Here is a 13,844-nt window from a genome sequence, read left to right as displayed (position 1 = left end):
TCGTTGACCTGTAGGTCTAGCTCGTTCATAAAAACTGTAAAGTCTCTATTAGACCCTGCAGCACTCTTCCAGCCCTTGCCACGAGCACTACATTGTCCACATAGAGGAGTTTTTGAAGGGGATGCTTGCCGATGTATGGAACATTTCTGGCTCCCCCACAAGGGCTTTCTTCTACTCTGTTGGTATATAAGGAGAAGAGCAAGGGGGCAATTACTCACCCCCTTTTAATATTGAACGTTGTTGTGTGTTCTCTCTCCTAGCTGTGGCACCCACAGGCCCTTCCCTCCGAGTACAGCTGTCTGATGACGGTAATAATAGCATCCACTATACCCATCTCAGACATGAGAGCCCAAAGCTTGGATTGTGAAACACAATCAAAGCGGCTTTTAGATCCATGAATGCCAGGAACATAGAATTTTTCTTGGCAACAGCATATTTGCCTATTAGAATACTCTGGTTTAGGCTTTGATCGATGGTGCATAGCCCCTTCTTAAAGCCATACTGGGTTTCTACGAAAATGTTGTTGGACTCAGCCCAGTCCTCCAGTCTTTGCAACAGAATATTGCAACAGAATACTACCCATTATCTTGGCGGTAGAATCAAGCTGTGATATGGGTCTGTAGTTCTTTCGGTGTGACTTACCTCCCTTTTTATAGATTGGAACTATGATGGAATTTTTCCATGTCACCTGTGGACCCACCAATGTGATGACGTTCAGCAGGTTCATAAGCAAAGGCACCCATCAAGGCTGACAGTCCATGAAAACATAGCTGGTAACCTGTCAGGGCTGGGAGCCTTACCCCTGCTACATTCGCCCTCTGTACTTCTTCAAAATCAAAAACAAAAGGGTAGCATCTATGCCTTGGTCATTGGTGTCACCAACTTCAGTAGACTCATCAGAACTCGAATATATCATTGAAAAATGTTTCATCCACCTTGATTCTGGTATATGTACATCTCTAGATGGGGCAATAGGGCCTCTAAAATAGGAGGCTATTAACACCTCCAAGCAGCCCGCACCTTCTTTAACAAAGCTAGCTGTCTGAAGGTTCTCCTATGCCCTCTCCTTCAGCTCCGTTGTCCTAGCTACGCCAGCCTCTTTATGTAATGCATGTGATCTTCTAATAAGCTCCCTATGTTCCGGGTCTGTGCGCAAGGCCAGATGTAAATTAGCCAGTGCTTTTGTACAGGGTGAATCAAACCAACCCAGAGTATGCAGCTTAATGCGGCAACATTCCAGTGAGCGAGCTTGATTTATGTTAGACCTAACATCAAGAAAAGTCGGGATAACCTACGATGGGATCACTTCCAGGTCCAAGGATACAAAATCCTCCGCATGTTTGCAGTTAAAGGCACCTTCAAGAAAATGAGCTTTTGTCACCTTTTCCCTTCTGATTGCGACGCTGTTTGTCCTCCCTTGCACCGGCTTAAGGTCTACCCTTGCCCTGGGTTTAATTACCTCCTCTAATTTCAGGCGGGAGGACTGTATCGCATGATCACGCAACCCAAGAATAAAACATCAATAACTTCCAACCAAGTACACAATACCTCTGAAGCCATGATATAGTCAGTCCCTTGTACATTCTCTGTCAACCTCCCTAAAAAGGGGAGTGAGTCATCATTGAAAGGTTTAACCTCTCCAAGAGACTGCTGAGGGCATCACCGCACTCACTGTGCTAAAAGTGTACAAGGATATCCTCCTTCTTGTCTATTAACCTGCACACTGGCTGCCCAACCTTTGGGCAATGATGAACCCAATCATCCACCCAAAGTAGCTTCAGAGTCTTGGGATGGTTGTTGTCTATGGACCACAGGGTTGACTCAAAAGCTCCCACCACCTGTGAGGTATTTCCATTAAAACAGCCTGGGTATCAATTTCAGTTCCTGTTGAGAACAGGGTTTCCTCTTTTAAGTTTGATGACCTGACCCATTAAATAATATTGCCTTTCTTTTCACTTCCCCCATCTATAAAGGACTGCAAGTGGTTATTCCTTTTTTTATGTGGAAGGAGTGAGAACGTTTGATGTTGCCTACTAAGTCTTGCAACATACAGTGAGTAGAATGAATCCGTTAATTGTAGTCAGAGTTTTTCTGCGTAGCCTAGGCAATGTAAAATAGTTGTGTCTAGGAGCAACAAATGATAGTTGTTTTGTAGGTAGTTTTCATTACTGCTGCACCTGTTAAAATTGCTGTTGTCCTATGGCAATTCCCTCAAGATTTGTCTTGTGGGTATAGGAAAACAATTACATTCTTTAGTTTAGATAATGCTTTTACAGGTGTAATTCTAGAAGGGCATGCTAATTAATTATCCTTCTGCAAAGGTTTTGCTGATGTTTTTTATTTCGTTTAGGATTTGTTTTGACATTGTACTGTCTGTTATATTTAATGTGTATGGTTTGTTGCACTTCGCGTGTATTGTAGATAATGATATTAATAGTATACATATTATGATAAATTGAATTAGAACAAGCTTTGGGTGATTGACATCACTGACATGGCCTTCCAGAATATGCAAATTGCAAAGTTAGATTCTTAACGGTGCCTTAGTTGTAGAGTTCAAATCTATGTACGTCTCCCAAATCCAAAACCCTCATAGAGCAGTGAGAGTGCTTAACTCTTAGTGTTAAGTACTCAAGAATTGCTTGACAATATCAAAAATGTCAATAAAACTAGAAATTGTGTTCCATAATGAAAGGCAACTCGATTTCAAAGATTGCATGGCCGCTGCTATGAAAAATATTGTTTCCAGTATTTTCTTTATAAACCGTTCTTTAGATTTTCCTTAAAATTATAGTTTATAAGGTTTGTGTGTGTTTTCCCCTCTGTTTAATTCCAGCCACCCTTTGTTAACCGGTACAACTCAATGTATATTGCTAAATGTTAGGCAACATTGATTCTATTGTGCCCTATGCATTGAATATTTTCTTCTTACAGATGAGTCGTATATGGTCTTGAATTCGTTAGCATACTGATGATCATTGAATGATAATGATCAGCATGCACCTCATTGACAGTACTCTGTTGTTTTTTTCTGTAGGTGTCACTATGGGTGGCAAGGACAGTACTGCACGGACTGCGTCCCCTACCCTGGCTGCGTGCACGGCAGTTGTCATGCTCCATGGAAATGCAATTGTGAAACCAATTGGGGCGGTATACTCTGTGACAAAGGTATTGTGGAACATATTAATTTTTATTAAACTCAATAACCATGTTTTCTTTTGGAAGCCATCGCAAGTTTAGTTACTACATTTTATACATTATATTTGATGACCGCTATGGTTTGAAAGTCCAAAATCATGAATTACCGATACAAACATCTGATATGTTTTGCAGTTGATAAGGGGAGGGCCTATGCTTAGTTAAACCGATATGTCTAGGTGGTTTAACTCAAACATATTACAACATGAAACTCATTTCAGAATGCATTCATCTTCTTTTTATTAAAGCTTGATTGATAGGCTGTGTTGCTAAATTTATGTTCCTTTTTTAATTTTATTTACTTATGACCGTAGCATATTTTTCTCTGTCCAGACTTAAACTACTGTGGTAATCATCATCCTTGTTCAAATGGAGGAACCTGCATGAATTCTGAACCTGGCGAATATCTGTGTGCCTGCCCAGACGGCTACTCTGGAAAGACCTGTGAAATTGGTATTTCAATTTTGTACTTGGAATTGAAAGTAAACTTAAATAATTGAATAATTTGAGTCAGCAGTCTACATCATGTATTTATCCTCTGCTGTGTATTTTGTAGGGCTCTCCATTTGTTGGCATTAATAAACTGAATTGTGCTTTCTTCCAAGTGTTTTTTAAAGATGCAAGTATTTGCCCTCAAAGTGAAACATCTTGAATTCCTTTTTCCAGAATATTCTAAACCGATAGTTGTAGTGGTAAATTTCCTCCCAGTTCCTTGGTTATCCTGTTAAAACACAGGAGATCGAAAGCTTGTTACAAAATAAGTTTACAGAAACACATTCTAATTTCTATTCTCAATAGGAGTATTAGGAGTCAACATGGTGGCGAATCCTCTGCATCATTATGTATCTTGAAAAATAGTTATTTAAACTCACTGGTGCAAAGGAACATATAAAATGTTTAGCTTTTTCCTCTTGGTCCTAATTCGTGTCTCCCAAAGTTCTTTGTAGTGTCCACCTGTGTGAGAACATGCTTTGCAGCACTAAAACGCCTATTGAAAATAAAGTCATAACATTTTAAAGAAGTGGAACACCAGACATAGTGCGATGACCTACATATGATCACCTATATATTTAACTTAACCCCTTCGATGCTCATGACGAGCTCAGCTCGTCATGAGGTATACCTCTAGGGTGCTCATGACGAGCTGAGCTAGTCATGACCACACCCAGTTCTATTATGGCCCAGCACACGTGAAGAATATCTCAAGCATCGATGAGGTTAAACACAGTGTTTTTATATATTCGATCTAGAGGCTGTTTAATAAATACCACAATTTCCTTGCAGAAGTAATGTTACTTGTAGTCCATGTTGCGTAAACACAGTGGAGCCTTGTGCAAGACTTCATCTGGGAATATGTAAATGTTTTCACAAGGGAACCCCAAGAATCAAAAGGGGCCAAGTGTAGTTTGTAGTTTAAGGAACAACGTTCCCTATGTAAATGGATAAGAAACAGTGCTCTGGAGAAAAGAATACTATCCAGGAACGTATTGGATGTGTAGTACAAATGTTATTCTATATTAAGCAAAATATAGGAGATAAACCCCTCTCGGGTAGTCCTCATCAAGTGTTAAAATCACGAAATAAACAGGCAAGGAACATTAGGTGACCATTAATGTACACAATAAAGGTCACTTGTTGATGGAACAGAACACTACTGCACCCCAAAGTCATATGCACATATTTAGAGGGCCAGAGTGTTTTTAGGTCGACGTTTAGAACTGTTAATAATGCAGGATCATCATCAGGAAAACATGCATATATGAAATGAAATGAAATGAAAAAGAAACTTATAGAGCGTACTGCGGCCAAGCGGCTTCCTGGCGCTAAGGAACACAACCGTATCTGCCAAGGGATCCAGGGGAATTAGCCAGGGAAAGCCTGAAGAAAAAGGAAAGTTTTGAGAGCTTTACGAAAGTGTGAGAAGATGGGAATGGAGCGAATAGAAAGAGGGAGAGTATTCCTGATCTGGGGAGCCCGCACCGAGAAGCGGGTGCCTCCGGTGCGGGATTTGCGGAAGCGGGGAACGTGAAGAAGAGAGAGAGAAGACGAGCGAAGAGAACGGCATGGGGCATGAGAAGAGATTAAGGAATTGATAAAGAGAGGAGCAGAGCGGGCATGCGCCCGAAAAGCCAAACAGGCAAGTTTAAATTGGGACCTGAAATGAACGGGGAGCCAGTGAAGGGATTTAAGGGCAGGAGTGATGTGGGAAAACTTAGGGAGACGAAAAACAAGACGGGCCGCCTGGTTCTGGATGGCCTGGAGCCGGCGAGTTTCGTAGGCCGGAATGCCTACGTACAGGCCATTGCCATAATCCAGGCGGGATGTAATAAGGGCAGAAATGATGGCTTTGAGGGCATCAACAGAAAAAAACCGGGAAATTTTTCGAATGAGGCGGAGGGAAAGAAAACAGGAGGAAACAACGGAACTGATGTGCGCATGCATAGAGAGATCATTACTGATCTTGATGCCCAAGGTCCGGACAGAAGAAACTGGGGAGGGGGGAGGACCAAAGGAAAGGGGCCAGTGAACAGAGGACCAGGGGTTGGAGGGACCACCAGTGAGAACAAGCTCTGTCTTGTCAGGATTGAGCTTCAAATGATTGAAGCTCATCCATTGGGAAATGAAGACAAGGGTAGAGCTGAGCTTGGGGAGAGAATGAGTAGGAGAAGATAGGTCGAAGACGAGCTGGAGGTCGTCTGCGTAGTTGTATACCGAGACCCCCAGCTCAAGAAGAGAGAAAATGAGGGGGCGGATATAGAGATTGAAGAGAAGAGGGGAAAGAGAAGAACTTTGGTGTACCCCACAAGTGACCGGGAGGGGGGGCGCAGAGAAATCAGAGAGGTGAACTGCCTGTGATCTGCCCTGAAGAAAGGACGCGATCCAGGAGTGGGCGGTGCCCTGGATGCCCGCTGCGCTGACGCGGTCGAGAAGAATGGCATGGTCGACCGTATCAAACGCAGCGGACAGATCCAAAAGGACTAAGGCCTGGGGGAGATTACTGTCGGCCTTCCCTTTCAGTTCATCCAGGACCGCAAGGACCACACTCTCAGTAGAGTGGCCAGGTCGAAAGCCGGCCTGGTGAGAGGCCAGGATGTTATTCTCCTCGATGTAATTGGAGAGACAAGATGTCACGTAGCTCTCAAGAATCTTCCCAAGGTAGGGAAGAAGGGAGATCGGCCTGAAATTAGATGGAAGGGAGGGGTCCAGGCCAACTTTCTTCAGGATGGGAAGCACAATGGCAGTTTTAAAGGAAGAGGGGACAGAACCCAGAGCTAAGCAAGAATTAAGAAGAGTTAAAGGAGGGGTAGAACAGCTAGTGTATAGGGTTCTAAGGATCCGAGCGGGTGCACAATCCGCCGGAGAGCCGGACTTGACTTTAGTAAGAAGGTCGCGGAAAAGCTCAGGTGGAATGGGTTTAAAATGATCCAAGACAGAGGAAGAAGAGAGGGAGTGATCCGGCAAGTTAGGTTGGGGCACCATGGGAATATTAGCCTTGATGTTGATTATTTTATTGATAAAATAATCATTAAGAGAGTGACAGAAAGATTGAGAAGGAGCAGGGAAAAGGCTAGTACGGTCGGAGGTGGCAAGACTGCGCACCAGTGAAAAAATCTCGCGAGATTTATTGGCCGAGATTTACATCATTTATATGCAGAGAATATAAACAATAAGAGAGAATAACACCTGTAGAACAAAGTAAGGAAGAAAAGGGAAAAAGAAAATATTAGGAATGAGAACATATCTCATCATGCAACATGTACAAGGATAAGTAATAAAGGGAGGCGACATCGACCTCCTAAAACTTGTGAAGTCCTTTAGGACTTCACAAGTATATAGCACATGCCGTATGCTGGTAATAATAGCTAATAATGTAGGAAGGCTGACAAAATAATCTGGAATTTAAATAAAAACGAATTATGGGATACAAATACAGGTAGATGCTGAACTTGATTGTGTGTTAGGAATTGCTAGTACCAAGGTAGTTTTCAATCTACCATCCACAATAGGGAGGAGGCAGTCCATGATACAGAGCAGTCAATCAGAAATCCTCAAAAGGGGCATAATGTAGAGTCCCACGTTATATAATCCGTTCTATCTAGAATCGGGGGATCAGCATAGTATGGAACACCAGTTAGGAAATGAGAGTGAAACCTATTACGTTCATCAAGGTAGTATGACAATTTACAATTGGTAATAATTAGAAGTAGTGTGGGAGAAAGTTCTCCTGGACATGGGGTTAGATATATATATTCAGTAAAAAGGCAAAAAAATCCGACATCTTAAAGACTATAGAGAAAACAACCATGATATCCAAGAGAAGTTTCAAACAACCAGGGCGAAAAACATATGACAAAATATATACCTTCTAAGCTGCTCATGTATACCAAACTCGTTTTTTTTTTCAAGCAAAGAAATTTCACAGTATATTCATAAAGAATAAGAGGTCTTAGATCAGAGCTGTCCAGTCTTCCATTCTGTGCAATACCTCATGGAAGCAGTGCATTGTGAGGATTATACGAGTTCCACTTTAGGCAGAATTGTAGTGGTCACCTCCACGTTCAGGCATTTTCACAACTTCAATCATTTGCCACAGGATGTCATTTTCAATGTGTCCCAGGGTATTGAAGTGTTCAACCAATGGAGCTGTGGTGACTTTGCATCTCAGGCGACTTCTATGTTGGAAAATCTTATTCATGTTTTCTGGTTGGTTTGGCCAATATATATCAAATTACAAGGACACGTGATTGTATAAATTACATTTGTAATATTACAGTTGGAGAAATCTTTGAGGCCAGCGCGTACAGTATTGTGTACAAATTCTTTCGATTTAACCGTGTAGTCACACACACACACTGCAATCACTGCATTTGTGATGACCCACCATTGGTGTTGATCCCCAGAAATCATGTAGTGTGAGATGACTACTGGATGGTGGGAGGCATGCTCTGACCAAATGGTCTTTAATGTTTTTATTCTTTTTTAAAGCAAAAAGAGGACGTTCCAATGCCAAATCACCCGTTTTGGGGGTGTGACAATGACAAACAACTATTTTCTTTATAATGTTTGAAATGGGTGAAAATGTGGTCACACAGACTATTTTGTCTGTTCCCTCCTTGGGTTTGGGGGAGAGTAATGCCTCAAGGGGACTGTACCTCGGCCCTCTTTAAGGACCTGTTGATTAGTTTCCAGGGGTACAACTTGCCCAGCAAAGATTTTCATGTCTCAGCTTCCTTAAAGTTTTTTTTTTTATGGTTTAACTATTTTTATTGAAGTTAGCTCGGAAAAACAGAGAAACCACTCCATGTACATATTAGCTGTGAGCTTTCGATAACAAGATATACAATCAAATAAAGACCATTATAGTCATGAGTTCAGTGTTCAAGAAACAGTCAGTCAAGTGCTTGTACATGGTGTGAAAAGAGTGAAAAGAAATAACGGAACATAGGAACCCCCGTGTTTTTTTTTTAACTGTTTCTTTGAAACCTCAAAGTTTGGAAATACGGTAGGGAATCCCAAAGTGCTCTGGGGTAGTGGCTGGAATAAGCTGGAAGTGTTAAATTATGTGGTCTTGCGAAAGAGTGTTGTGTATAATTCACCCTCAACATTTCTAATCATTAGGTCCAAAATGGACATCACATTAAAGGGCCTCCTAATGCCCAGTGCCATTTTTGTATTGGTTTGCATTAACAGATCAAAGGATTGATAAGGAAAATAATTATGCTGTAGCCAACATTAGATAGCCAGTGCCTAATTTGTAAAAGTGAAATAAAAAATAGATGTACTGAACCAAACTTTTTCTTATGAGCCTGCTGTTTATGCACCAGAAAACCAGGGCTGACTAGTCTTGATACCACTTCATGTCCTTTTCCTTACATCTCCCTACACTTCCTGTCTCTTTTTGTCACTCTTGCAGTATCTATCATCCCAAATGTTTCACTAAATGTTTTCCTATATTTTTGTTATAATCCGTATATTCCCCTTTTCTGCCGTTCTCGGTTTTGTTCTGGGTTAAAATCTAATGATAAAAAAAACATTGCTTCCAAAAACCAGTGCCAGAGCTTACCACCTGAAAGCACGGATAACTTAGGCACTGATATTTCCTTTATCACTTTAGTAAATTATCAACGCTTGTATCAGTTGTGGTGCTCGGCTCCCGATATTCCTTGGCCCTGGATTAACAAACATTATAACCTGTATATAAGGGGCATATGTTACATAGTTATCCTTTGGGTCATGTTAAGTATTATTGTTTTATAGCATCTATACAGCATTTCACATTTTTTGTTTTATATTTTATACTACCTGCATGCAGCATGTTTTTTTTTTAGACGTGTTGAGATCTTTTCTGCACTTTCTCAAGATGGAAAACGAATGCAGCACAGGGTGCAGAGAGATAGTAGTTATGGTTGGTGGTGGTGAAGAAGACAGAAGGAGAGTGGAGGGTGAATGGTGACACCAGGATCTCTTGGTATCCAAGATGATCCTGAGTATGATGGCTTGTCTGGTGGTTTGTTTCTGCCTCACTGTACATGCTTGAGGTGATGTTGGGCAATGGGCATAGTTAGATCCCATATAATCCATGGTCACAGTGACCCAAGATGACCTGGAAGTGATGGGGTAGCCCAAGTAGCGCTTTCAGCATCTGATTAAGGCCCCCCTTTTGTGTTCTGACATGATGCAGATGCAACCTGTGATGACCTAGATGTGAGGGGAAAACTCAAGCAACACTGAAAAGATCCTTTTACGGGCTGATCCTGTGTCAGCCATTTACTCTGGCCTAATTTAGGATGAAAAGGGTGGCGTAGATATGGGATATGGCCAAGGAGGTAGCCTTCTTTACGAGGGCCTCTACAGAGTATCCTACTGAGAATGAATACCATAAACTATAATTAGAGATAATTTGTACAATTCAGGACCGCAAACATAGGAAGCCCACTCATATAAGATGGCTGTTGCATCATGACATTGATGCAACAGCTTTCTTAAATGAGACAGTTCCCATAATCAACTCTATTCCCAGCCAAGCGAGTCCCCAACCTAGTGAATCCACCACCCTCATCCAAACAACACGCATCTTGAATACTGACTAGTACACCCCAACGGCCCCTAGGAAGAACTGTGCCTTCTGGAACAATTTCAGACCTCTATCTGAGGGCAAAATACAGAAAATCATTCATTCAATGAAACCTACCATACATTTTGACGATCCCATTCCCTCCCACCTACTAAAAGAGAGCCACCAATCCATTGAAAATAGTGAATGCATCTTTCCAACAGGGATCCCTCCCTGAATGCCTGAAGATGAGCCAAGTATCCCCCTTACTAAAAGAAACGGCCACTCACCGAAATGACTTGAACAACCTCTGACTGTTGTCCAGTTAGCACTTCCTGGCTAAATTGATTGAAAAATGCACCCACTATCAGCTATGTGAATACATCAAGTAGTTTGACCTATTGGACAAACACCAACCTGGGGTCAGACCTGGACACAATACTGAGGTAGCCATACTTAATATCCTAGAGGATATATAAACATCACTAGACTAAAATGGATCCTGTCTCCTAATACTGCTGAATTTATCTGCAGCGTTCAACACGGTTAGCCACAAATGCCTCAGAGAAACTCTGGAACTCAGAATGGGTCTACCAAGTGTCGTCCTGAACTGGTTCCCCTCCTTCTTGTAAAACCGACAATAAAGAGTCAAAATAGACAACACGCTAACCAATGTAGCAGACATTGATAGGGTGTTCTGCAAGGATCTACAAGTTTACCAATGCTCTTCAATCTTTACATGAAATCACTCACTGAAATCCTGATACAGTCAAAAATCTTGTACCACGTGTACGCGGATGATACTCAACTGCACATCAAACTGACCTCTCAAGAGGATATCCAAAGACTAGATGATACCCTGAGGAAAACTCAAGACTGGCTGGCCCACAACCATATAAAATGAAATCTGCAAAAAAAAAACGAATTCATTCTTTTATCCCCAACAACCTCGCCTGTGGTCTCAAAACCTCAACTCGCTAAACTGCACCCCAACCTCTGTGACTCCGTAAAATCACCAGGCATCACACTAAAATCAAATCTAAACATACAGACTCACATATAAGCTACATCCAGAAGCGGTAACCTACATCTGCGCATTCTAAGAAAACTGAAAACCTTCATACTACTAGAAGACTTCAAAACGGCGGTACAGTCCCTAGTGCTTTCAAGACTGGACTATGGGAATGCTACAGTCATAGGTCTGCAAAAAGACAGCCTATCCCCTATAAAAACAACAATAAATGCAGCAGCACAACTTTTAACAGGCATCTCACCATCACTCTGAGCCCTCAACTGGCTCCCGGTTGAAGCTAGGATTCAACCGAAAATTGCATGCATTACACACAAAGCAAAATATATGGCCAATACTCCACACAGTTCAGGCCCAAAACATATGGCCAATAGGATCAACCTATCTGGTGGCATAAGAGACTCCAGAAGCGCTAAATCCCTTATACTAGAACTAACCAGATTCCAAAAAAGGAAAACTCAAGTCTGCACTTTCGCCGGATCTGCTCCAAGAATATGGAACTCCCTTCCTCCTTCAACGAGAGCAATTACCTCGTTCAGGTTGTTGAAGAAGGAAGCCAAAGCCTTACTACTAGAAAAATATATATTATAAGGGAACTCTTTGGAAACTGTCATCCACCCTACTCGGTTTTGTATACTATTTTATGCCTTACACTTCAAACTCTATACAGGCGAGCCCTTTTACAACTGTCATTCACCCTATGCAATACTGTTTATGAATGTTTTATACCTTGCTCTCTGAACTCTATGTACTTCGTATCATAAGTGACAGATGTCTTTATTGTACTGTAAACCTCATCAACTCTCTGTGTACAGCGCATTGATACCGCGATGGTCGCATTCGCGCTTTAAAAAACACTCTACATAAAAGATAAATGTCTGAAACAGGCTTGCCCAAAGCTCACACAATCTTTCTTCATATTTTACATTTTTTTGAGAACTGATGACAAGAGATCTGTTGGCCAACTAAAGCTGGCTGCTTCCTAACATGAGATAAAGAAAAATGTCTTACTAAATGTAGCAGAAAAATATGTTTAGATTGAAATGCATACTTCTTTTAAAACAAATTAAATAATGGACATAAATAACACATTGGCCTGGGAACACTTTTTCAGGTTGTTTGTTAAACTAGATTTTCTAACATCTGTAAAACTATTGTGGCTAGTGTACTGGTGCCATTTTTTCATAGTGCGTGGAAAATGTTATTGTTAGCAAGTAATCATTTAATGTTACAAGAGTCCTCCTGTATATTATCGAAGATAGTCCGTTTTTGAACATATGTCCCTTAGGCTGTACAGTGAATTATGTAACTTTAAACATTTTAAGAGAAATCTCAAAATTCTATCTTAGTTCTCTCTCCAGTCCTAATGCTTATATTTGTCTTAATTTTGTTCCAGGAATACACAAATTGAGGCCTCCTTTTTTGCTTGTAATATGAATAATAATGCTTAGGATTTTTTAGAACTGCATTAGACAAATTGAATCCAAAGGAAACTTCTCTGACCGCTCCATAAACTCGACCATGTCTCTCTATTTCTTCAAACCTATGGAGATCACCTACTCAGTAGACCCAGAATTCGGTCTGTAATCATACCCGAGTTCATCTATATTACTTACCATGCAGGAGGATTAATTTACATATTTACTTTTTCATTAGTATCTTTACTTGTTACAGGTATAAAATGTTATTTATACAACACAAAAATGTCGGTAATATAAAATCACCACAATAACAATGAGGTTACAGGTCATGTTTTCAAAGGGACTATTTGCTTGGGAACAAGATTTGTTTTTCTTTTACCTTCAGTTGATTTCAATCTTAAGATTGCGGCATGAAAAAATGAAACAATTGGAAATAAAACTTATGTTAATCTATTCCTTATGCCTGTAAGTGGATAGATGTGTCCTTTACATAACCAAAAGAATACTTATGTAGTGTATACTCCAAGATAAATCCAAATTTTGCAAACTCTGGTTTCACCGGTTACTGGGTTTTATTCACTTAGCTGGTTTAACATAAAGTTGTACTGCGTATGTCTGCTGCAAATATCACCTGCGCCATTAGGCTTTTTGTTTTATTGTTTTTTTAATAAATGTGCTTATGCTAACTGTTTACATCTGCTTTAGAAAATATTTGCACAATTCAATTTATGTTGATATTTTATTTTAGCGGAACATGCCTGTGTGTCCAGCCCCTGTGCTAATGGAGGAATCTGCCATGAAATCAACTCTGGCTTTGAATGTCACTGTCCACCAGGATGGAGTGGGCCTACTTGTGCGATTGGTAAGTGTGCTAAAGATTATTATGATTCAAGTTCAAGTTCAAGTTCCAGAATTTGTATAGCGCACTACTCACCCAGAGGGTCTCAAGGCGCTTGAGGGAGGGAGGTGCTTTACTTATCGAATATCCAGGTTTTTAGTTGTTTTCTGAAGGAGAGGTGGTTCTGTGTAAGGCGGAGGTGGGTGGGGAGGGAATTCCAGGTTTTGGCCGCTAAGTAGGAGAAGGATCTTCCCCCCATGTTGGATCTGTGGATGCGCGGAATTGCTGCGAGGGCTTGGTTGG

At 41.0% G+C, this 13,844-nt stretch overlaps 1 protein-coding gene across 2 annotated transcripts in view; it reads left to right on the top strand.

The window, feature by feature from the left end:
- Positions 1–13,844, top strand: part of JAG2 (jagged canonical Notch ligand 2) — a 319,544-nt gene that overhangs the window by 222,147 nt on the left and 83,553 nt on the right. For both annotated transcript variants that reach the window (XM_078660292.1, XM_078660293.1), the window contains exons 6-8: positions 3,038–3,168; positions 3,532–3,651; positions 13,452–13,565. In XM_078660292.1, coding sequence (XP_078516418.1) covers positions 3,038–3,168; positions 3,532–3,651; positions 13,452–13,565 — 365 coding nt within the window. The remainder of the gene's footprint in view (positions 1–3,037; positions 3,169–3,531; positions 3,652–13,451; positions 13,566–13,844) is intronic.

The sequence above is a fragment of the Lissotriton helveticus genome, chromosome 9 (genome assembly GCF_964261635.1).
Source record: "Lissotriton helveticus chromosome 9, aLisHel1.1, whole genome shotgun sequence".
In the NCBI taxonomy this organism is placed as follows: Eukaryota; Metazoa; Chordata; class Amphibia; order Caudata; family Salamandridae; genus Lissotriton; species Lissotriton helveticus.
Note: the sequence above shows the minus strand (reverse complement) of the source record. Positions and strands in the feature narration are given on the sequence as shown.